Source organism: Castor canadensis, chromosome 2, assembly GCF_047511655.1.
Source record: "Castor canadensis chromosome 2, mCasCan1.hap1v2, whole genome shotgun sequence".
NCBI classification, from domain to species: domain Eukaryota; kingdom Metazoa; phylum Chordata; class Mammalia; order Rodentia; family Castoridae; genus Castor; species Castor canadensis.
This window is the reverse complement of record NC_133387.1, coordinates 197,378,359-197,404,694: the sequence shown is the minus strand read 5'-3', so window position 1 is coordinate 197,404,694 and position 26,336 is coordinate 197,378,359. Positions and strand designations below refer to the sequence as shown.

The 26,336-nt window shown below is 37.1% G+C and overlaps 2 protein-coding genes across 4 annotated transcripts in view; one reads left to right on the top strand and one right to left on the bottom strand.

Annotated features, from left to right (window-relative positions):
- Cep126 (centrosomal protein 126) overlaps positions 1-26,336 on the top strand; it is a 69,047-nt gene that overhangs the window by 11,001 nt on the left and 31,710 nt on the right. Inside the window, exons 3-5 of one of the 3 annotated variants that reach the window (XM_074066840.1) lie at positions 9,322-9,464; positions 16,859-16,970; positions 23,456-23,654. In XM_074066840.1, coding sequence (XP_073922941.1) covers positions 9,322-9,464; positions 16,859-16,970; positions 23,456-23,654 — 454 coding nt within the window. Of the gene's footprint in view, positions 1-9,321; positions 9,465-16,858; positions 16,971-19,050; positions 19,111-21,809; positions 22,340-23,455; positions 23,655-26,336 lie in introns of those variants that run through there. The other 2 variants (XM_074066841.1, XM_074066842.1) reach the window with 2 other exon arrangements.
- Angptl5 (angiopoietin like 5) overlaps positions 1-26,336 on the bottom strand; it is a 67,910-nt gene that overhangs the window by 39,709 nt on the left and 1,865 nt on the right. The window lies entirely within an intron of this gene.

The window sequence follows — 26,336 nt, the reverse complement described above, 5'->3', positions numbered from 1 at the left end:
ACTGATATTTCCATACATGCATACATTTGCATTGATCACATACATCTCCTTTCTTCCCCCGTCCCCTCCTTCCCATTCCTCTTCAACTTTCATATATTTTTTGGTTCTTTTTGGTTTTGCTTATTTTGCTTTGTTTTTGTTTCTACATATGAGAGAAAATGTAAACTACTTGATTTTCTATATCTAACTTTACTTCACTTAAAATTATGTCCTCTAGTTTCATCCACTTTCCTGCAAATGACAGGATTTCATTCTGAATAATACTCCACTGTATGTCTGGAGTATTTTTCTTTATCCATTCATCTGTTGACAGGCACCAATGCCGATTCCATATCTTAGCTATTGTGAATAGAGCCACAATAAATATGAATTTGAAGGTATCACTTTTATACCCTGGCTTCATTTTCTTTGGAAAATGAAGATCATATGGTAGTCATATTTTCAGTGTTTTGAGGAACATTCATATTGTTCTCTGTGATCTCCATAATGGCTGTACTAACTTACATTGCCACCAGCAGTACAGATGGGCTCCTTTTTCTCCACATCCTCACCAGCATTGTTTTTTGTTTTGCTTTGTTTTTTTGCAATAGCCATTCTAACTGTAGTGAGATGAAATCTCATTGGAATTTGATTGGCATTTCCCTGATGCCTAATGATATTAAGCATTTTTTCATATATTTATTAGCCATCTTCTTTTAAGAAGGATCAGACCATTTGCCCATTTTAAATTGTATCACTTTGTTTTTGTTGTTTTTTTAGTTCTTTATATATTTTGTATATTAACCTTTTGCCAGATGAACACCTAGCAAAGATTTTCTATTTGGTAAGTTGTCTCTTCACTGTGTTGATTGTTTCCTTTGATGTGCAGAGCTTTTAATTTGATATAATCTCATTTTGTTTAGTATGCTTTTGAAGCCCTATCTGTACAAATATCATTGCCTATACAAATATCTTGAAGTGTTTCTTCTAATAGTTTTAGAGTTTCAGATCTTACATTAAGATCTTTGATCCATTTTGTGTTCATTTTATACAGGGCAGAAGATAAGAGTCAAGTTTAAAACTTCTAAATGTGCATATCCAGATTTCCCAGCATCATTTGTTAAAGAGGCTATCCTATCCCCAGTGTATGTTTTTGGCACCTATGTTGACAGTTGGCTGAAGGTGCATGAATTTATTTCTGGGTCCTTTATTCTATTCCAATGGATTACATGTCTGGTTTTTTGTTTATTTTGTCAATACCATTCTGTTTTTGTTAGTATTAATGTCTCTTTAGTAAGTATTAAAATCAGGTATTCTCTCACCAGCTGTGCTCTTTTTTGCCCAAGGTAGCTTTGGCTGTTCAGGGTCTTTTGGACTCCCATATGAATTTTAGGATTTTTTTATACTGTGAAGGATGTCATTGGTATTTTCATAGGGATCACATTGAATCTGTAGATCATTTTGGGTAGTATGAACATTTTAACAGTATCAGTTCTTCCAATCCATGAACATGGAAGGAAGGTCTTTCCACCTTTAGGGTCTTCTTCAATTTCTTCTTCATATTTTCTTCATTATTTTCATTGTGGATGTGTTTCACAACCTTGTTTGTTCTTTCACTATTTAATTTTGAAATTCTACAAATATTCTAGAAACTACTCCTTTGTCAGATATGTTATTTATAAGTACTTTCTCCCACCTTAGAGATTGTATTTGCATCTTCTTAATAGAGTCTTTCTCAGAGAATTTTCATGAAGTCTAATTTGTTTATTTTTCTTTTTATGAACTATGCTTTTGGTGTCAAGCCTAAGAATTCTTTGCTTAGCCCTAGATCTTAAAGACTTTCTCTTATGTTTTATCTAAGGTTTTATCATTTTATGTTTTACAGTTTAAAAAGAGTAATATAGGGGATGAATGAATCAAAGTATATTTATATATGGAAATATCACAATGTAACTCCGTCCTACAATTGATTTACACTAATAAAAATTAAGTTAAATTTTTTTTATATAAAGTGTGAGATGTAGGTCAAGATTTTATGATTCATTTGATTTTTGAGGGGTTTGGGATTTTTGTGTATGTGTGGCTTTTTGCCTATGAATGGCCAGTTGGTCTAACAATCTTTATTGAAATACCTGTCTTTCCTCCATGAACTGCTTTTGAACTGTCAAAAATCAGTTGAGCATCTTTTTGTAGGTCTCTTTCTGGTTCTATTAATTGGCATGTCTATTTCTCTACTAAAACAATGCAATTTTGATTGCATTGTTAATCAAATAAAAGCTATAGAATAAGTCTTCAAATCACATAGACTGATTTCCCCCACTTTATTATTCTTTTTCACATTTCTTTTCGGTATTCTAAATTTACCTTTATAAATAAAATTTAGAATAATCTTATCTAAATTTGTTAAAAAAAAAAAGTACTGCTGAGATTTTGATAGGAATCATGTCTAATCAATGTGAGATGGTAAGAATTGACATCCTTACTATGTTGAGTTTTCTAATCTATTAAGTTTTTTATTTTGACTATTTTATTTTTCAATTCTAAAATTTCCACTTGATTCTTCTTTGTATTGATTCTCCATGTCTCCTACTTATTTTGTGAGACTTTTATTTTTTCATTTGTAAACATTTTCTTAGTTATTCACTGAAGCATCTTTGCCAATGCTTTAAAATCAGATAATTCTTAACATTTCTACCATTTCAATGTTTGCATCTGTTGATTGTCCTTTGTCATTCTATTTGAAATCTTCGTGGTTCCTGCAATGACAAGTGATTTTTCTATTGAAACAACATTTTCATACTATGAGACTGCAACTTATTTAAACCTTTTCCTTTTTCTGTCTCTCTGTAGCAGCATCTAGGAGGGGAGGGATGTAGCCTCATTACTGCCAGATGAAGGTTGAAGTCTAGGTCCCTCACTCAGCCTCTGTGGACACCAGAGGAGTGGGAGGGTTCCCTACTGCTGTTCAGTAGTGGACAGTAATGAGAGTGGCCTCGTCCCTGCTGGGTGGTGATGTAAAGACATGTTTCTCCATGGAACTTCTCAGATGACACCTAAACCTAGAGAGGTGGGGGCATTTATTTACTGCTAGTGGGTGGAAGTCCAGACTCCCTCCCACCATAGTCTCTGCTAATATCAAGATTGAAAGAATGCTTCATTTCCAATAGGTTGGGATGAAAGCCTAGCTCTCTCCTCAGATTCTCTGACACCGTCTTTGTGGGAAGGTTGGGTTAGGCACCTCGGTACAAGTTATGCAAGGGTAGAAACCAAAGCTTCCCACTCAGCCTTTGCTGGCTGAGTAAGAATACTACCATAACTTTTTTCTGTGTATTTGGGTATGGTTGTATTATTTTCTAAAATGTTTCTGTCTTGCTAGGCTGCCCTTTTTCTCATTCTGTAGCAAGAGAGAGCAAAATTTAGTTGGGGTTTCATTATTTGTTTGTTTGTTTGTCTGTCTAAGCCTATTAACATTTCTAAAATGCCACTTTCTTCCACACCAGACAGGAATATATGAATCAAAAAGAAAATCCAAAGAATTTATTACCATGTTTATTGTTCCTCAGGCCCCAAGATCCTACCCAATCAATTTTCTCTTCTTTACCTTTCAGCTTTTCTTGTGGCATCACTTAATGACAGGGGTATGTTCTAAGAAATGTGTCATTAGGTGATTTCATTGTTCTGTAAACATCACAGAGTGTATGTACACAAATCCACAGGGACAGCCTACTATATACCTGGGCTATTTGGTATAACCTGTTACTCAGGCTACAAACCTGTGCAGTATGTTGTACTAAATACAATAGGCAGCTGTAAAACAATATTAAGTACTTTGTATCTAAACACAGAAAAGATACAGTACTGACACTAGGCAATAAGAGTTATTCAGCTCCATTGTAATCTTATGGGACCACCACTATATATGTGGTCTGCTTTTGAGCAAAATGTCGTTGTGTAGCACATGGCTGTGTGCGTGTATGTGTAAATATATGGTAAGCACACACACACAAACATATGTGCTTTTTTATATTTCTAACACATTATGACCTAGGAAATAAAAAATTTTGATAGGACTGAATCTAAGATAAGACTAAATATGAATAAGGACTTAAGGGACTCTCTTATGATTAAAATTTATGAACTTTAGCTACTTGATAATGACCTGTTTATTTTGGCTAACACCTCAGCCTTAGAGAAATGAGGTACTATTATATTTTTCTTTGTATTATGTAAATTATTAACTCCACGTGATAAATCAGAGCATGGATGCCCTGTGTTTGGATGTTTCCTCTCCGGCAATATGTTAAAGGTCATCTCATACTTTTCTTTCTTTCCCAAAAAAATAAAAGATGATCTACTGGAAAATTCAATTCTCCATATGGATATTTTTGGCATTTCAAATCATTTTTAAGTCTTGGCAAGCACAGAACTAATAATTGGGGATACATGTTTTGTTGCCATGTAGAAAAAAACTCACAATATATTCTTGGGTTTAGTTATACCCAAGTATAACTAAATATAAGCCTGTAAGTTTACTTATAGGCTGTTGGCATTATTGTTTGATACATTTATCCTTTTTTTCCAACTGCATTTCTTAATTTGAAAGAATGATACTTTATCCCTATTTTTAGTTTAGTTTCTAATATCTCAAATATAATTGAATTTTAAAGTTAAAAATTGTCATATTTCTAGAAAGTTAGAATTTCCTAAATCTGAAATAAAGTTTCATCCAGAAAAAGAGAAAGGTACCAGGAAAGACCAGATCACTCCAGTTCCACATCTCAGGACCTCAGGAACTCTAACACTACTGCTTAGATTCTGTGGTAAAGAAAATGTTTGCTGCCGTGCACACTTGTTCACTTCCCAAGCGTACCTACAACAGGTGAAAAAGATCCTGCACAGGGTAGACTCCTGGGAAAACAGAACATACTGCTTGGCGTGCAGCCAACCCTTAATGAGGGGCCACTTTGAGCCAAGGTGCTCTACGTGTTTCACAAGGCAGAGCTGCATGTGTTGATCAGGCCCTTCACAAGTTGCCAAGGCAACTATTTCTTCTGTGAAAGAGGCTAATTTCAGGGTAAATGAGAAATGATACTAGGTAGAGAAACTATTTTTTAAACAATACATGATTTAGTTTTTGACAAATGATTCTGGGGCATAAGTTGAAAATAAGTTCCTTTGTCTAGTGGCTTTCCCTCTTTATCAAAATTCAGTCAGTATATGTAAAAGTCTACTTCTGTTCTATTTGTCTGTTCTCCTATATGCCGTGCTACACCAACTTGATTATTTTAGCATTACAGCAGGAATTTCCAACAATGCTACTGTTGATGTTTGGATGAGATAATTCTTTCTTGGGGAGTGGGGTGGGATGCCTTGTCAGAATTTTAGGATGAACTGCAGAATGCTTAGCAGTGTCCCTATTTCCTGCTCACTAGATGCCATTAAACATCCCAGCCAAAACAATTAAAACTGTCTCCAGAATTGCCCAAAGGCCCTCTGACGGGGAAGGGCAAAACTTTCCCCAGCTGAGAGCTTTTTTAATAGTGAAATAAGGTAGTGTGTGTCCTTGAAATTTGTTCTAATTCAAGATTGTTTTGCCTATTCTGGGTATTTTTGCTTTTCTGTTTAAATAACCTGCCAAGTTTTGAGGTGGGATTTGAGTGACTCTGTAGATCTATTTAGAGAAAATTGGTATCCTAACAACACTGAGTCTTTCCATGGAATCCACAAACATACCAATTTCTCTTGTTTTCTTTTTTTTTTTCCTCCATCATAAGGGTGTGTTTATTAGTTCCATGTCAGTCATCTTTTTTGTTTATTTGTTTTGTCTTTTCATGGCAGTGTCTCACTATACACAAGCAGGTCTCTAATTCATGGTCTTCTTGACCGCCTGAGCCTCCACAATTCTAGGATTACAGGTGTGCACCATAATACAGCTTTGTCAGCCATACTATAGGACAGGCCATCAAAAAATCTGCCCAGGAAACAAATCTATACAGATCATTAAAACATTAGTAATAGAAATCAGTAACGTACCAGCTGATTGAAATTCTTCCTTACCTAACTAAATAAATGTAAACTGTTCTCACTACCTATGAAGTAGACAGTGCTATAGAAGAATTTACAGTAGTAAAAATCTCTACAGCAGACATCTGTGTTTATAGAAATGTGGTAAGTGTAGGTTGTCTCATGCAGATATACTTGGCCATTAGATGTAAAGGTGACAGTCGACTAAGTTGGAAGTTTCTGTCTACTGGTGCTCTGAAGCTAAATCATGCATGGCATAGTACTATTTACTGAGAATGCTTTATTTAATATGAAAACACTAATTTCCAATATGCACCTACATTTTCTTGGTTAGAAAAGTGAATAAAATAAGTGGATACAATAAATCCTTTTTAAATAATATAAAGAAATAAAGTTTATTAATAAAAGTTTCTCCCCATCCCCACTAAATAAAAGATAACTAGTTTAAAATTATTATTCTGATCATTTGCTGCTGTGCAACAAAACCCCTAAAATTTAAAATTTAATGACTTAAAATAATTTATTGCAATTATCTGTGTTAACAGGTTCAGCTGGTCGATTCACTTGTTAGTCACATGCAGAGTCACTCATATTTCATCTGTGGATCTACTGTGATTTTGTCTATGGTTGTCTGAAGGTTCTGCTGAGCTAGACACTCAATATGACTTCTTTAGTCACATGGCTTGTGCTTGAGCTTGGATTGCTAGAATAGATGGAAGCTAGCCAGGCATGTCTCTTCGTGCCATCTCTCCCTTGTACCTAGCCTTGGCTTCTTAGCATGGTTATCATAAAGTCATCAAAAGTCTTACACAGAGACTGGCTTTTCCCAGACACCAAGTTGGAAGCTTCAAAACATCATATGTAGCCTGGGAGGTCACATAGCATCACTTCCATATGACTCTCTTGTTTGTAAGAGAATGATAGGACCTGCTTAATAAAGGAGAGAGAACACATAATCATAGTAGGGATTAGGTAGAATCTGTAAATAGCTTAGAATGGTATTGACAGCAAAATTATGTCTTCCAATACATGAATGGAACGAGATTTCTCTTGCTCCTTTGTTCTCCTGCCCTAACTGGGGGCGATGGGAGATGCAGAAAGGACAAATGATAGACAAACATGCTGTGCTGGGCGTTCGGATGGAGACACACAACAGCCTCATTGCTTCTTTTATTTTTCTTCTCTCTGCTCTACTTCTTTTCTCTAAGGCCTTACTCCTTTTACTTACTTTCTTTAAAACCTTGCTTCTAAAGTCTTCTTTTCTATAAAGTCTCTTTCCTTAGACTCGCACTGTCCCATGTTTTCTTTAATCTTTCTTAAAGTCTTGGCCCTCAGACTTGCACTGCTTCATGCTCCCTTTAATCTCTCTTAAAGTCTTAGTCCTTAGACTTGCACTGTCCCATGTTCTCTTTAGCTTTTCTTTAGCGTAGCTTTTCTAAAACCTATGTATAAAGTTCTCAGTGCAGAAAGCTGCTCTGGTGGAGACACACCAGACAGTGTCAGCATCAGTGCCAGCCAATCAAAAGCCCCCATCAAAAAAGCCTCACGTCCTCCTTCAGTGAGTCTTTTATATCCAGTGGTAAAACAAGGAGGTGGAGCAACAGTTCTTGGGGAGGGGCATGACACTGTTAACAAGAGAAACCTGCTCTCTACTTCTTTCTCTGAACATAAACAACTTAGGAAAGCAGCTGTGCTGCATCCTGCCTCACTCTCTTCTGCGACTGGGGCCGTGCAAACTCAGCCTGTCCCTGAGCACAGCTGTGCTTATGTCAGGTTCTCATAGGCTTCTCGTAATCCGGTCCCCACACATGAATGTGAGATAGCCTTCTATTTATTCGTATCTTTTTAAGTTTTTTATTATCTTTGATGTACCTTAGTTGAGTTTATTCTTAAGGAATTTTTATGCCACTGTAAATGGAAATGTTTTTTTAATTTCCTTTCTGGGTTGTTCACTATTAGTGTATAAAAATGTAATTGATAAAGGCTGGAGATGTGGCTCAAGTGGTTGGGCACTGACTTACCATGCGCAAGGCCCTGAGTTCAAACTCCAGCACAGAAAAAAAATGACCTTTGCTGTGCATTAGCACTGGCTTTGTGTGGATTTTCTATGCATAAGATCATCTCATCTGTAAACAGGGTTAATTTTTGCTTTTTCCTTTACAATTTGCTTGTCTCTTATTTCTTTTTCTTGCCTAATTGTGATAGCTAAGAACTTCCAGTGCTGTGTTGAGTTAAATAGTGAAAGAAGCTTCTTGTCTTGACCTGGGGGGATTCTTGAAGGTAGTTGTTTTGGGAGGTGAAAATCATCTTCCCTACTTGTGATACTACACCACTTCTCTTACCTACTGCATGGATTAGACCACTTGAAAAACTAAAGCCCTATCACTCAGAAGTACAGTTCCCTAAGTCAAGTTACTTAGACTTTGAATAATGATCCACACCTGGAAAGTCTTTAGAACAATGGATTATAATAACTTGTGGCACTAAAAACCATAAAAGAGGTTTTGCCAGCCATCCCCATCTCTATTCATTCTGAGAGGTCCCTTTGAAGGCTTCTGTTGTCCTGAGCTTTAGGCTTACCTTTTTATTTTTCTTACTTTCTAGAAATTAATTATTGAATGAAAAATACACACACATATTTTCCAATGGCAAAATCAATTCTTTGAGACAGTACAGATTAAACTAGAGGATGTAAACTCAAGTACCTAGGAGCAAATCAGAGTGAATGAACTAGGAAAGTTAATAAAATTAGGGAGTAGATGGCAGGTGTTTGTAGCCATATTTGCTAAAGAGTTCAAGGTTGCAAAATCTTCCAAATTATAAAAAGCTGGAGATTAATATCTTATATAAATTGTCTGTATTTTAACACAGTTAAGACTTAACAGGCAATTTTAAACCTTTGTTCTAAAAGAAAAAGAGAACTATACAGTTTTTTGTGACTTTCCCAAAATTTGCAAGGCTTCTTTTCACCAATTATTGGTTCTTTGCATTACCAGAAATTGCATAGCCCTTGGGAAAGGCTTTGTTCCACAGCAGGACTTGGAAGGTATAAACAAGTATGCAGGCCTGTTAGAAATTAAAACAGGCCTTATTACAGGATCTTCTCTTAGTTTCAAAAGATCTAAACAGGGTTCTGAAATTACCATTTACAAAATATTTAAATAAAGACCCATTTTTAAAATCTGAAATCTGTTGCCTCTAAGTAAATTTTTGAAATATAAAAGCACTCCTATATAATAAATGGAATTACTTTGAAACTATTTCCAGGGTTGAGTTTTTTTAACTTATTTTCTATTTCTGTTAATATGCTTTAAATAGAGTTTTTGAAGATAAACGGAAAGAACAAGAAGAAAGAGAACACCAAATTAGAGAACAAATTCTTCAACAAAGAAAACAGAAGTTTGAAGAAGTTACTGAAAAATTCCAGCGCGCCCATATTCCTCTTTCACGGAGGAGAGCAGGTACCTTAGTTTCTAGAACAATTATGAGAACAGAAGTTAAAGTGACAATCACATTTGACTTGAGTAAATAGTAAAATGATGCATGAAGAAACACAATGGAAACTAAAGTTAAAATGACACTCTACTTTTTGAGTAAATAGGTCTTTGGCCAAAAGGAAAATAGTAATTTGATTTAAGTTTAATCTGAAGAATATTTTGTTGGCTCTATTAGTAAATTCTCTATCAGCTCACAAGTTTGACTCAACTTCAAACTGGCTTACAATGCTTTGTCTTTTCAAAATTGATTTAGTAACTCAACAAAAAGAAAATTTAGCATTTGAGTTCAGGAAATTAGTGTCACAATTATTCTGACATTTTATTCAATTTGGTTCAAATTCTTATGAGAGATCAGCAAAACAAGAAGAAAATCTACAAAGTAATATAATTTAACAATCTAAAACTCATAATGAGTTAAGAACTTACATGTGATTAAGGTTGGTTCTTTGGTGTCACGTTTACACTTTTATTCCTTAAACGGTAAGACAGAGGGAACAATATGACTATGCCAAATCTTCGTAAAGAAAAAGGATAGGCACTCTTTATGTGCTCTGCTATGTGCTATACTATGTTGTACTAAGCCTGAGCTAAGCTGAGATACAGAGAACTCTAATGGTACTCTAGAATCATTAAACTCACAACTTATTTTAGAGAGCAGAGCAATATAAATAACTAATGTCAATATTACACTGATTGCTGAGGTAAAAGAATGTGTAAAGTACTCTGCAAACATTAAACTGTGTAGGGACATCAGGTACCTCATTCCTGGAAAAATGACTTACATTGAATCTTGAGCAGTATTTTGCAGCAAAGAGAAAATGAAAGGATACCCCAGACAGAAAAAATTGCTTACACAGATAAATTGTGTATGTCAATGTATCAGAAACTTATCTGCGGGGAGAAAAGAGAAGAAAATTGATTTGCAACAAGGAAAAATAAGTTGGAGTCAATTCCTGCAGAGTTTTGTATGTCCTGATAGAAAGTTTGTCTTTATGTAAAATCCAATTTTTAAGCTGGAAAGCAAGCTACCGCTGTGCCAGTAAAGGAGCCTACTACAAATAAGGACAGCTAGTTGCTGTGCCCAAAATAACAGATGCTAAAACATGATAGGAGTTTATTTTCCTTTCTATTATATGAAATCCTGAAGTGGGTAGTCAAGAATTGGTTTGGTGGTTGTTCAGTTTCAGTGGGGAACCAGCATCCCGTTGTCCCTCAGCTCAGTCACATTCAGAATACGCTTTCTATCTTAAAGCTCTTGAGCACATGGTAGCTGCTAAAGTTCCAACCATCATATCAGTTTTCTACACAAGAAGAAAGAACAGGAAAAGATAAAATGATCTACTTTTCCTACAATCCCCCATCTATCTGTTTTTTTTATCTGCTTAGCAACTCCATTTGCAAGGGAAGCTGAAACACATAATTTTTTTAAATGTTGAGTATATTACCACACTTAACAATACAGGGCCTGTTACTAAGAAAAGGAAATGGATATTAGGGGCTTCTGCTATACTTTGATTTGTTTGTTAGAAAGAAAATTACAGTGACAATATGGAATATGGATGGGAGTAGAAATGTACTAACGTTGATAGACTAAGTAGGAGACTTTCAGTAATTGTGGCAAGAGGTGTTGAGTTCTTAAAGTAAGGCAGTGTACTGGACTTAGAAAAGAGAGATGATATACTCTGAAGTTCTGATCAACAGGACCATCAAGTGTGTGAAAGAGCCAGAAAGAAGAGTACCTGTCACATTTTAAGCACTCAATAAACACTTTTTAATGAATTATTTGGTGGATGATGAGAATACTCACCAAGGTTGCATAAAGGAGGAGACTCGGGTTAGAGGTACGAAAGGGCAGTTGTTAAGTCTTACATGTATTGATTTTGATTTTTTCCATCTAAATGGAAAAAAAACAAGCCAGCAACTAGAACTATGGATCTGAACCCAAGAGAAAGCTATGGAATACGAATGTATAGTTAAGACTCACTAATGAATACATGTGTAATTGATAAAGGAAGTAAAGAGAAAAACAAGCTAAATTAATAACAGAGTGTATGTTTTGGTTAGTCAGACTGCATCTCCCTGACAAAATAACTGATATAACAGCTATGGTGGACAGAGATTGACGGTGCTCGAGATTTCATTCCATAGTCCTGGCTCCTTTGATTCTGGGCCAATGGTGAGACAGGACATCATGGGACGGGAGTATGTGAGGAAAGACGCTATTCACCTTGTGGTGGGCGGGAAACAGAGAAAGAGAGTGCCTGAGCTAGCTGGCTTTCTCCATTTTCCCCTTTTAATGTCTGGGTCTCCAGCCTATGGGAAGGTGCTGCCACATCAGGGCCTGTCTTCCCCCTTCATCAATCCTCTCTGGAAATGCCCTCTCAAACACACCCAGAGGTGTGCTGTACGAATGGTCTCCTGTCAAATGGACAATCAAGACTACCCATCATGTATAGACCACAGATTAAGGATGGGTCCTAAAGGAAAACTTTAAATCACGGTATCTGCTACAGGTAGAGCAAGAAAAACGCAAAAGGGATGTCTAGAAGTGATTATCAAAACGTCAGACAGGGAAAGGAAACAAAAGAAAACAATGATCAGAAGGCAAAAGAGAAGAGGGCTGTAGGAAAGAGAGTATGATCGTTTATATTAAGTGTCTCAGAGAAGTAGCAACCACTCATGAACAGCTTGTCCCAGAGAGCGTGCAGACTTCCCAAGGGAACCCAAGGTCCAAAGGGTTAGAGTAAATAAACAAATAGCATTTAGACTCAAGCAATGGAATCTTATACAACCTTTAAAAACAGGAAAACCCTCTGTGGACCCATATGGGAAGAGCCGCGTGGAGGTAGAGTTACATGAAGCTAAGAAGCTTTAAATTTAGGACCTGTCAGTACCTTGGCCTTTGCATCTAATTTCACTTTGGTAATTTTGCGTTACTTGTTCTTAATGAGTGCCTGAACATTATATAAGCCTTGTACCCTTGTAAAACCTGGATCTGCCCCAATATCCAGGATGTATTGTTAAATATATAAAAACAAACTCGAGAACAAAATGTCTAATGTTTTTCCTTCTGTGTAAGAAAAGCAAAAATTTAAGGGTCTTTTTTTTTTTTTTTTGGCAGTACTGGAGTTTGAATTCAAGGCCTCACACTTGCTAGGCTTACTAGGCAGGTGCTCTACCACTTGAGCCTCTCTGCCAGCCCTAAGAGAAACAGATTTTTAAATGTGTATTTGTATTTGTATGTATCATTTTATAGAAACAGTGGAGAAATGCGCAAATTGACTAGTGAGAACAAGACCTCCAGATGTGTATTTTTAATATAGGTGTTTAAAATACAAGTTTATGTTCTAATATAAATACACAGATCTTTTTTATTTCTGAGCCATATGGATATATTAACTATACAGTATATTAAATTAATATTTTTAGGCCAGGAATAGTGGTACATGCCTGTAATCGCAGTGACTCAGGAAGTGGAGGTCAGGAGAATCAAGGTTCAAGGCCAACACAGGCAAAAAGTTAACAATACCCCATCTCAACAAACAAGCCAGGCATGGTGGCATGCACCTGTGGTTCTAGCTACTGGCTGACCCCAGGCAAAAACACTAGACCCTGTCTAAAGCAAAAAGGGCTAGAGATGTGGCTCAAGTGGCAGAGTGCCCACCTAGCAAGTTCTGGGCCGAGTTCAAGCCCCAGTACTGCCCAAAATAATTTAATATTTTTAACTATTGAGGATGGTTGATGAGTTTATTATGCTGTTTTACCTACTTGTAATATTTATGGTTGAAATTTTTTATAATTTAAAGTTAAAAATAACCAACAGGAAGATATTTTAGTAAAATTCCACCCTATTAATTGCAAGAACAAATCTTTGAAAGGCAACCATTTATTTGTCTATTGCTTTCATTTATTCACAAATTAATAGCATTAAAACAAGGAATCACCAGCTCTTCTTGCTACAAAGAAGAGCAAGTGGTTGACGGTTTTAATGAGGTCAGAAAATTGTTGGAATCAAAATAATGGAGAAAAGAATTGGAAGGCTTGGAGCTAGAAGATTAAATGAAATGATAAAGCCTTGGTACACAAGAGTATTAAAAAACAAAGAATCCAGTTACGCTTAGTGAATAGCAGTAGTGACTTGGTGGTCATTAGATAAGAGCACAAGAAACAGTAGTGGGCTTTGAAGTCCTGTTTAATAGATAGCAATAAGTTTAATCAAGGCAAGTCTCAGACTGCAGTCTAATACAATTACACATTGTTAGCAAAGCAGACACAAAACAATTCATACAGCTTCTTCCATAAAGTCCCAGGTCTCTGTCCTTTTAGGTCCTGTGACTACACCTTGCCTGAAAGTACCACTGAGGCACACACAATCCTATCCCAAGAACAGAGTTCTGTGCCTGCTGCCATTGGACCATCAGAAATTCTCTGTATCAATGGCTGGACACAGACTAGTTAGGAATCAAACCTCAGATGCCATCCCCTAGGGTAAAGACATAGATAGCCCTGGATTCTGTTCTCTGCTCACGCAAAGCTAAGGAGGGATTTTAAAAGCTTTAGGGAAGTCAACCTGTCTTGAATACCTTTAATTTCAACAAAGAAAGCACACTTTTACCATCAGGCCAATCAATACGCCTGATATAGGATCTCACCCATAAAGACTATAATGGACATTGCGTATGCTAATTAGAATAACAGTCAATATTTGCTATTGTGATGGAATTTTACTCAGCCACAAAGAAGAATGAAATTTTGTCATTCGCAGGTAAATGGGTGGAACTGGAGAACATCATCTTAAGCAAAGTTAACCAGGGTCAGAAGGCCAAAAACCACATGTTCTCCCTCATATGTGGATTATAAACCTAAAACAAATGCAGCAATATTATGGGACACGGGTCACACTTAGAGGAGGCTGTGCATGGGAGAGATAGGGCAAGAGAAAGAAACCAAAAACTTGAATGTGGTTGAGGTGCTCACTGTATAGGAATGAATATAGAAAACTTAACTGGCTGAGGCCACTGTGGGGAGGGGACTAGGAAGGAGTGAAGAGGACTGGTGATATAAACCAGTTGGGGTTGTAGTATACATATATGCATGGAGACAACACTCCCTATGTAGCTATCTTTATCTCAAACTAGCAAAAAATGCCAAGTTTCTCTTATTATCTTTTATGGTTTTTCTTCTTCAAAATCAGAGAACAGGAGGGCAGAACAGATTCTGGTGGAGGGGCTGGGGGGGGGTTGGCACCTGTGGGAGGAGGGAGGTGGCAGGGAAAGAAGTAGGAGGATGAATATGGTGCAAATAATGTATACACATGTATGTCACTGCAAAAATGGTACCTGTTGAAACTGTTCCAGGAATCGGTGGGGTAAGGGGAGAGGAGGGAGTGAAGGAGCGTAGTGGAGGGGGTGAACTCAAGTATGATATATTTGATACATTGTAAATTCCACAATGTACCCCACCCAGCACAACAATAATAAATTTTAAAAGGTGTAGAGTTAATTGTAAAAAGTATTTGCTATGGTGTGAATATTTGTGTCTTTCCAAAAAAAAATCATGTTGAGATTCTGACCCCTGAGGTGGGACTTCAGGTCTATATTTAGATCATGAATCAATCCTGATTAGGATTAGTGCCCTGGTAAAAGAGACTGCAGAGAGCTGGTCAGCCCCTTCCACAATGTTAGGACAGCTAGAAGGCATCCTCTTTGTGGAAATGAGCCCTCACCAGACACCACTGGCTCACAGCTTTCTTAAAAGACAGCTATGGTTCCCAAGATTCTTGATCTTGGACTTCTCAGCCTCCAGAGTGTGAGAAATTTTTGTTTAATAAGTTACTCAGTCTAAAGTATTTGTTGTAACAGCCTGGATGAACTAAGATAATACTTAAAGCTTTATATTAGCTGCTTCAAAAGTATTGATCCTGAGCTGACAGTGTGGTAGAGCACTTATCTAGACGTATGAGATCCTGGTTTCTGTCCCCAGCACCAGCCCAAAAATGGTGGGGGTGGGGGGGAACATTGGTTCTTTATGATTAGATTAGATTTTCAGCAGACCATCTCATAGCTGTGCATTCATCACTAGAATATTATGTCTTCACCAATTTATTAGAGAAACAAATACGTCTACAGTTCAAGTTTGCATTCACCCTCAAGTATCTATAGACTAGTTTTGCTTAATCACTTTAAGGTAAAATGCAGACATTGGAATAGTAGAAAAGTATGTTGACGTACGGGTGGGTGTTTTAAAGGGGAGAGAAAAATGGTTTGGAGGTGTCAGTGGAGAGTTAGAGCTAGAAAGCTGCCTACATTCCCTCCAGGACCCAGGTCATTTATACACGTGAGGGAAGGTCACAATAGCTCCACATCAGAGGCCTGAAGCAGAAGCAGTGTTCTTCAAATATAGCTATGGTTCAATTCAAACAAAAACGTGAAGAGAATACTTACAGAAAAACGGAGGAAATGGAGTATGTTAAATAGCACAGTGCACATTGGAAAGCTTTGGGAAAGTGAGTGCGTCTAGAGCCAGCGTTGGGTTAGAGGCCATGCAGAGTGGTGTGTGGGGGTCCATAATGCTACAAGATCTTGAACAAGTTACTTGCCTTCTCTGTGCCTTGGTTGCTTCAGTTGAAAAACTCAAATAGCATCTGCCTCATAGGCCATAGTGAGGATGACTGTGTTAACACTTACAAAGTGCTAAAAAACTAAGGTCTGTAACAGTAAGCGCTCAAATGTTAGTTTATTTTTCCCTTTTATTCACAAGAATATTAGAATTTCTGATGAAGTATATGGGATTATGAGATCAAATGTAGAGGAGTTTATATAACAAAATAAAGAGCTGTGATATTTCTGAAAGTTTCTTTTTCCCAGATAAAAATTCTGAAAGTTGATGATGAAAATTTCAAGGTAATGGTTTCTCTTTGGGGACTTAGAGGTCAGAATTTTAAGTATTTATGCTACTATAAATGTGTTTTATTGGTACTCAGGGCCTCATGCTTGCTAGGAGGCACTCTGCCACGTAAGGGATGCCCCCAGTAGTTTTTTGCTTTAGCTGCTTTCAGACAGGGTCTCATATTTTCTACCCAGGGCCAGCTTCAGACCATAATTCTTCTACCTGTACCTGGCTTGTTTGTTGAAAAGGGGTCTTGTTAACTTTTCACCTGGGCTGGCCTCAAACCATAATTCTCCTAATCTCTGCCTCCCAAGTAGCTGGATTGAAGGTTTGAGCCACCACACCTGGCCCAAATATATGTTCCTTTTACAAGCATTTTAAAGTAGTATTATTAACCAGTTAAATTTATATAAAGAGACCATTGAATATAGAGTGATTCTTTACTATTCGATCTTTCTTTACCCCCTTAGTTTTCCAAAAACCAGTTCCTCCATTAGAAGAAGCCCTCAAACAAATTCAGGAATCCAACTTAAAATCAGAAGTAAACCTTCCCTTTTCCCACAGATCAACCATAAACTGGAGGTAAGTAATTTATTATTATAATTATTAATATTATTTTACTACTATTAATTAGTATATAATTATACAGCTTTCTGATTTCTATATTGAATGATTCTTCTGTGGAAATTATCACCAACATTATGTTAGTATTTTGATATTGGTTATCATTTAACTTTTCCAAGAGAATAAAATTGGTTTCAATCATAGTGACATAAGTTTAGTTAAAAAGAATAACTTTATGGTAGAAATAAAGTTTCCCTTCCTGAAGATCCTTTCTGGATGGCTCAAAAAGACTACAGTGTCTCCTGTTCCTCTCCAGAATCACGTAAGCACATCTTCTGAAAGCAGTAGGATGGACCAACCAACTGGTTACCCTCTGATATCCTGTATTTTCCATTTATGTATTCTACATATTTATTGATGCACAGAGCTAGATTAAGCTTTGTAGGAGATATGGAGAAGTATATTATTATCAGAATAATTCCTATAATCTAAGAGAAAAGTAAAAGTAAGCTTCTAAAAGTATCAGAGCTATGGGTATAGCTCGTGAATTGCTTGCCTAGTATACAGGAGGAGCAGGGTGTGATCCCAGCACTTCAAAAACAATGTACAGAATAATATGAAATGAGTGATGATAATTCAGACAATAAATTATGTTAATTTTTACCTGTATGTGACATTATTCCATTTTTAGAATTCCTTTGGTCAGTAATTCCCTTGATAAGGGAGCTAAGAACAAGTAAGTTTGTCCTCTCAGTCTTCATTAGATTCAGGAAAGACCTCATGAGATAGAAAACTCCTTAGCAAAGGTTTGAAGAAAATAATAATTTATATGGAGGCCATGGGTGAATGGCATCACAGAATGGTAAGCGTTACAAAATTTAGGACTCAGAGATGGCATGACTACTCCAGGAGGGAGAAGGTAATTGAATCATAGAACATGATAGGTTGGCTAGATAGGAGACTGGAGAGGAAAGTACACCTGTGTTAAGGAATATAAAGTTTATCCTGAGAATTTAAGAGGATTTTAAGCAGATGAGTAAAATCTAATTTTTTAACATTTTATTGCAATCCATTGTGGACAGTTATGGAAAGAGGAGGCTATTTCAGAAAATGTAGAAAATACATGGTCTGGAGTTCATGAGAAAGATTTAGGCTAAGGTATTTGAAGCTGAGGCAATGGGTATTATCAGCCTTGAAGCAGATCCTCCTAATTTCAGCCTCCCAAGTAGCTAGGATTATAGGAGTGAACCACTGGTGTCCAGCTTCAAAAGCAAAAAATTTAAATTCCTGCATGCATTGCATAGCTCATTTGAGTCAAAGAAGCTCTCAGTCAGTCCTGTATTATCATCAGTTGTGTTTTAATAATTGTGTGATTTTTCTGAGTGTTTCCCTGCCCTTGATTTTGTGAAAATCTGCCTCTTAAAAAGCAAATGATGCCCAAAAAGCAAAGTAAAAGTTGTTGAATTATTAAAGTGACAGTTTGAGATTTGTTGAAAGATAGCCTGTCTTATTGGAAGTTGGATGGAATTACGGGAAAAATGAATCAAGCATACATAGTACAGCACTGAACTCTATGCATCCTGAGTATGTGCAGTCTTTCTGTAGATGTGGTCTCCTTGAAGCCATGTACCTGGAACTAAGGGAGCAATATATATGTGAAGTTATGATTGAGTATATTGGTGCTTAATTTTTATGTATACTTTTGTTTCCCCAACCAGATTGTAGTATTATAGAGAACACTGGCTTAATCTTAGTTCAGTGCATTATTTCAGTATTGAGTAAATAATGGAGAAATACCATGGACATAATTGAATACTTTTTAGAGACCTGACATTTAACAGATGAGGAAGATGTATGTGCTTTGAGAAAGCAGTAGTGTGCAAATGGATTACAAAGGAAGTCATGAGTTTAACCTTGAAGAGACTTGTTGAGGAATATGTACTGAAAATAATTACTGAAAGATTTGAAAGAAGCATGCAACATTTATATTTTGGAAACATTGTCAGAATGGAAAAAATAGGGTAAGACTAAAGGTGGAAAAATCATGTAAACTGGTACTTTAGTTAATAAAAATGATGAATTCTTGGGAGCTTTTTAGGAGGTAACTGGAAGGTGATGGGAAAGAGTCAAGGATGATTCCAGAGACTGGATTTTCTCAGTAAGTACATGGTAAAACCATTTATCAAAATCAGGACTATGAGAATTAGAAGGTAGATCTCATGTTAAATGTTCTTACCACAAGTTAAAAACTCAGTGGCTATGATGGAGAAATAAATAAGTTAAGGAGAGGGAGTAATTAAAGAGAGAATGCTAAGTTGTGAATATGCCAGTTGAAATCTGGCATATTCAGGAGCCAGTTCTCATGATAAGAAATCTGGCCCATGAATATCAGTAAATGAAGTTAAAGCCATGGCTCAATATCTATCAGTGGTGGTCCTAGTTCAAATAAATAATCGAACTCTCCTAAGTACCAGAGGCCATGCTTGGCTTCGATCAGGAAAGGACAGAAAACACTCAACATTCTTCACTAGGAAGAATCCTCATGGCAGGCCACAGAGCAGACAAGGAGCTGGTCTTTACTGTGACCTACCTCCACAGTGACAGCTCCCCTATAAGAAAATGAGATCTCAGTGGGCAAAACAAATCCTAGGGCAACAGACTTAAAAATTAACCCAAACTGGATTGGTCCAGAGAAGAACAGATTTTGTTAACCCTTCACTCTCGCACAGACAATATACAAAAGATATCTATATCTGTCTCTGTGTGTGTTTATATATCACATAAATGTCATATATTTGGAAAACTACAAATATATACAATCTAGGGAGAGAACGCTGTGATTGTTTACTTTAAAAGTTTGACTTCTCTCCACAGATAACTGATAGTATTAAGTAATGTATATGACAGTGCCTTGTAAAAGGAAGGACAGGAAGGTAAAACAGGTCCTATCCAAAGGTGATTATAGTGGGAGTGGGGAAGGGTAAGTACAGGGTGAAAGAGGGTGAATGTGATAGATGTATTTTGTATTCATATATGAAAATAGAACAATGAAATCTGTTGAAATCATTCTAAGAAGGGAGGATAAGGAAGAATGATGGAGAGGGTGAATCTAATTAATATACATTTTAAGCACGTATGTAAATATCACAGTATATCCCCCTGTACAACTATTATATGCTAATAAAAAATTTTTAATTAAAAAAATAGAAAATGCCTTGTAAACAATAAATGCTCTGCAAATATGAGATATTAGAATATTGAGGATTGGGTAGTAGGTTAATGGAAATATTTATATTTATTGCAAACATAATTAAACAACAAATATTAATAAACTATCACATTAAAAAATTAAATATATTTTCACTAGACTATAAACTAAAATGGGTTAAAGAATAAAGAAATGCCAAGAAACAGTTTCCAAAGACGTGTTATCAGTACTTATGACAGATTGTTCTAATATGAACAGCGTCACTAGTAGATAAAAATGGTTTAAGATTTGGTTTCTGAATTCTATCCCCACTACCTCAAAAAAAAGGCAAGATGCTGGTAATGTTAGACAGAAAAAAAATGTATAAAGAAGTGGAGAGCATTTCATACTTAAGTCTCAAGAAAAACAGAGAATGTGTTCTCAGGAACATAGAAACTGCTTCAGGAAAAAATGAGATATAAGAATATTAATAAGGGACTAAAATTAAAAGGACATAATCAGCCTCCTATCGCAGCCAAATCCTATCACAAAGCTAATCTACTTGACCCTTCTAGTAGACGAAGGGGTAAAAGAGGGTATATTCTCTCTCATGTTAAATACTTGATCTAAACAAGTGTTGTTATTAGCTATCTATCTCCAATATCCATGTATTTGTGGTGAGACCATTGATTCCAAGCCACACACTACCCTGAGAAGTCTGGCCAGCACTGAGCAGTTGTCTGTTTGACCTTTATTGCCCTTTGTACCTGTGATCTAGACTAGATTTTCCAAGCCACATTCATGTATCTGTATGACTAACACACCTCTGAAAATACCCTAAGCACAAGGAATAAGTAAAGGGGAACCTGAATAGGCTATGTGCATGACTCAGTGGCAGACAATGTGAAAGGATCCTAGTTAAGCAATGGAAGATCATGCATGGACCCGACAGACAAAAATGACATAAATCAAAAGCCTAGAGGCAACCCAGTACAATTTTTAAAAAGTCATACTAAGGCTCTTCCCACCTGCCTGTCCAAATGCTTTTCCACCTGTGCAGATCCATTCCTGCCTGTCCAGCTGTCTCTACACCTGATCCCTACTTATCTGATCAGCTGTTTCCTTCACGGGCCCCACTGTCATCCCACCATTCCCAAGTTCTTCCTAGCTACCCAACTGTTTCTCCCACTCACCAGACCCATACCCTGCCCTCTGTCCCTTCTCTCCCAAAGACATTTTTGCCAGCCCCTCTTCTGTCTCACCCAATCAAGTATCTTCCTCACCCTCCAGCCCCAGTTACTTCTAGCTATTCTAACAGCTTCCCCCATCTGCCAGCCCCCATTCCTTCTGATCCACCTGACTATCGACCTTGCCTATCCCGAAGTTCTCCAGTTATTCCTGCTCCTGAGTCACAGAACAAGCTATTTTATAAAACTTTCAGACCCAAGCATGTCCACCCAGCACAGCGTTCTACCCCAGCTGCTCTAATGCCTGCCCTTATCCGTCATTCCCTTCCAGCTCGATTGGTTGTTTCCCCAACCCCTTTGGAAGCTCTCCCTGTTTTGAAGCCTTCCTGTCTATCCAGTCATCCCCCTCATCAACCAGTCCCCACTCTCTCTTATATCAATCCATTCCCCGAACATCCTGCTAGATTGGATCCTTTTCAGTCAGTTCAACAATCTCTTCCACAAGCCACAACATTGTCAAACCAGTCCCAGCCCTTTGGAGACTCTCCTCCTGCCTCTGTTCTCTCCCATCCACCACCTTGTCATTCTCCATCCTCTTCTTTATCTTCACTTTCTACTTCCACATCCTCTCCTTCACCATCTATAGTGTTTTCCTCCTCTTCATCCATCCCCTCTTCTCCCTCACCTTCCTCTTCTACTTCTCCATCCTTACCTCCTTCATCAATCCCTCCTTTGCCCTCTCCTTTGCATTCATCTCCCTCTCCATGTTTGCCTCCAACCTATTTATCTTTTCCTTCTCCAGTCTCTCCCGTTTCCTCTTCCTTTATGTTTTCTTCTTCCTTTCCTCCCATGCTTCACTCTCCCTCTATTTCTACCTCCCCATCTCCTTTTATTCCTATCCATCCCTTCAATCCCCCTCATTGGAGGGAAGAAAGTAGAGAAGAGAAGAGAAGAAAGTGGAGTAGAGAAGAAAGGAATAGAGAAGAAACAGTTGAGAGACGACAACTTTAAAGGTAAATGAATTGAGTTTATTAGACATTTTGTAGATTTAGCTTTGTTTTGTTTGGGAAGGATTATGTCGGAATAGGAAAGTATAAAAGGAAGAGACAGACACATATTCTCAATGTTCAGGAACTCGTATTAAATACCTTCTGGCTCTCTCTGATCTCTCTGTAACAAAGGGATAGTTAGAAATCTAGTTAACATTGGTTTTGACAATTCTGATCTGTCCAAATAAAGATATATATGGGTATTGGAGATAGGTATGTGTCACATGTGGCCATGTGTCACCTTCCAAAACATTTTATCCTCATTGAATTGAGAATAATTGAACCAAATCAGTAATAAATGCCCTTGGGATTCATACCACTGGCCCTACTACAGCAAGCAGACTGCTATGTAATATCCTCAACCCATCCCATCCTCCCTACGAAGTCTCCCTTAGCTCTGCTTTTCACTTTGAATAAATATTGAAATTTAACATGCTATTGGTTTCCAGATGATACAAAATTCTAATAGAAGATGAAGTAATACACTGATAATTTGAGAGTGATATTTGGCACACTAAAAGGTATATCAAAGATACCCTTTCTGTAGCATGAAAACTAAGCTTATATTTCTGATTATATTCCTGAAAAAAACTAAAAACAATGTGTACACTTTTCATTAAGTAAGTGGCAAAACTCCCAAACATAGTTTGGTAGGGAAGAAATTCCTGCCTACCCTGACAAGCAGTTTTCATAGTCTCTATCTGCTTGAATCTTCAACCAAGAGTTGGAGTTACAAGAATTAGTCATGACATTCAACTCAGAACAAAGGATAATGAGCAGTATTATCATACGTATGTGAATCCCCCTAAAGAACTAAGAACAAACTATACATTTACAGGAATTACTTCCATCCCATGCTAAATGATAGAAGAATGAGATTTATAAAGTCCTTTTGGCACTGTAATCTCACAGCCATTTCTGTTCTACTATTGATTACTTCAAATTCCCCTTCTAATATAGCCATACATTTCTCCAATATCCTTATATGTGACGATCTGGACATATGTGCACATATTATATATCTATAGAAACAAGTAATTTTATTTAAATGTACCAAAATTTTTTCTGACTGGTTCACAGAGCTGTAGATTCTGCCTTGCCTTCAGAATCATCAAAAAGTGATCACAAGCATCAGCAACATTTCTTATCCAAAATCAATTGTGATAAAGAAATGAAGGAAAACAACATGACACTACTAACTACCAAGAAAAATGTGTTCCAGCTTAAACTGGAAGAAACTCAGAAACTCCTAGAGGATCAGCACTTAAGCAGTTTGCAAGTATGAACCATAATACGTTTTCACATTTTAATCCCTAGTAATAATTCTCCCCTGCTTTTTTTTTTTTCGGTGGTGTGTGGGGCGGGGTGGGGGGGACTGGTGTTTGCACTCAGGGCCTCACAGGAGCTCTGTCACCTGGGCCATACCTCCAGCCCTGCCCCACCTGTAAGTGTTCTCCATTGAAGAAATGTCTGTCATTAGCACAGGCCATGAGAGGAACTAAGGAATCAGCACAAATTCATCATAGACACTGGAGAAAACCTTTTTAGCTTTCTCCTTACCTTTTACCCATTTTCCTCCTGCTCCTTCTGTTCTTCTTTTTCCATCTCCTACTTCACCAACTGTGCTTTATGAATGTTATTTTCTGATGACCATGAAAGCTATTTGAAAGTTCAGTGTGGTATGAGTATCATTATCAGAGCTTGTATTACACAAAGCAATCTGAAAATTACAATAGATGTGCATATTTGGTTCTTAATTGAAATGTAGCATAATTAACTAAAAGTGATGTTCTAGTCTATCCCTAGCAAGGCATTTATTTTTTGCAGAAATGAATGTAGGTGTTTCAGCAGATTTTCCTACTTGTTCCTGTACTTCATTAAAATCCCACAAAGAGAGAGGGGAAAGAAACCATGGCTGAATGAAAATGTTTCAACTTTGATTAAAAAATTATAAATACGTCAATTCAGTAGATGCCACAAGCTCCAAGAAGGGTCCAGGCACACACACTTACAACATTGCACAAGGCACCTCAAAATCAAATGAGGTTGGGTGCACTGTGTAACATAAAACACTACACAAAGCACTTCAGAATCAAATAAGGCTGGGGGAACATTATGTACGTGCAGACAGGCCACTAGAGTGACTAGCAAAGCCTGAGAAGCTGATCAGAATGTTTCATTGTTCTGTGGCGATAACACTTTTTTAAAAGTACAGTTTGTGAAATAAGAAATGGCCAAACATCTTACATCTTTTTGTTGTTGTTAGACTAGGGTTTGAACTCAGGATGCACTTGCAAAGCAGACGTTCTACCATTTGAACCACACCTCCAACCATTTTGCTCTGGTTATTTTGGAGATGGGGTCTTGTGAACTATTTGCTGGGCTGACCTGGAACTGCAATCCTCCCAATCTCAGCCTCCCAAAATAGCCACTAGCACCTGGATGTAATACACCTTTTTGAGTTGCTTCAGGAGATAAGACCATCACAGACCTATACAAACAGAAATCTTAAGATGGACATTATACATATATGTGTGTATACATATACATATATATATACATATCTATGTGTATATATAAATATATTTTATATATACTAACTCTAACTCAGATTTCTGTGTCTCACTATATGCAATCTCACAAGGAGCCTGGTTTCCTTATAATTATCAATTAAAATAATTCAATTCCAGTTGAGTTCAAGCCTGTAATCCCAGCTATGCAGGAGGCAGAGAGAATCAAGGTTCAAGGCCAGTCCAGGCAAAAAAGCTCAGGAGACCCCCTCTCAACCACTGACTGCGTACAACGTCATCCCAGCTACACGAGGAAGCACAAATAGGAATAGCCCGATCCAGACCAGCCTGACCATAAAGCAAGACCCTATCTCAAAAATAACCAACAGCAAAAAGGCCTGACAGAGTGACTCACATGATAGAGTAACTGCCTAGCAAGCATGAGGCCCTGAGTTCAAACCCCAGTACTGCCAAAAAAAAAAAAGGCATTGAAGTAGTTGTGCTCGTTTGATTGGGGTAAGTGACTGTCACTTTAAGAAGAGTATGGAAAGTCCAGGTGTGGTGGTTTCCACCTGTAATCCCAACTTTTTGGGTGGTGGAGACATGAGAATTAAGGTTCAAGATCAGCTTGGGCAAAAATGTTAGCAAGATCCTACCTCAAAAGCAAGCTGGGCATGATGGTTCATGCCTATAATCTCAGCTACACAGGAGGAAGAGGTAGGAGGAGGATCTCAGTCTGAGGGAAATCTTGGACAAAAATGTGAGTTTCTATCTGAAAAATAAACTGAAGCAAAAAGAGGTATAGTTCAAGTTGTAGGGCACTCATCTACCAAGCATAAAGCCCTTGAGTTCAAACCCTAGTACTGCCAATAAAAACCCCAGAAGAGTGTAGAGGATGTGATAGCAAAGGGTAAATACTAGCAATATATGACTTTTTATCCTGTAATTTATTTCCTTGATTTCTTGATTTACCTTTTGGGCTACAGAAGAATGAATTTTTATCTCATACCAGAATCTTTAAATTTTCTAGGGTTTGTAATAAATATTAAGAGAATATTTTTCTAACTTTGACTTCATTCAACTTCTTGACTAGATTTACAATTTAACCTCTTCTTGGAACCTATTTCTATATGTATGATACATATTAATGCATTCTAGAGATGTGTGAGAATCAGAAATATTTTACCATACTTCTGAGTGATCATGAATTTTTGTTGAAGATTGATAATTTGCATGGAAATTTTAGCAAGATAGTGATGATAATGTCTAGAATTTATGAAAATTAACTGTGCTGAGTCTCAAAAAGAGTCATTGTATAAAATCACTAGTTCTTGACCCTAAATCCATATGATACCAAGAGTTTTAAAATAAAATGTTAGTGCGTGGCTCCCATTCAGTGTTGGGTCAGTAGGACTCAGCACGGCCGTTTCTATAAAAGCTCCTTATGTGAC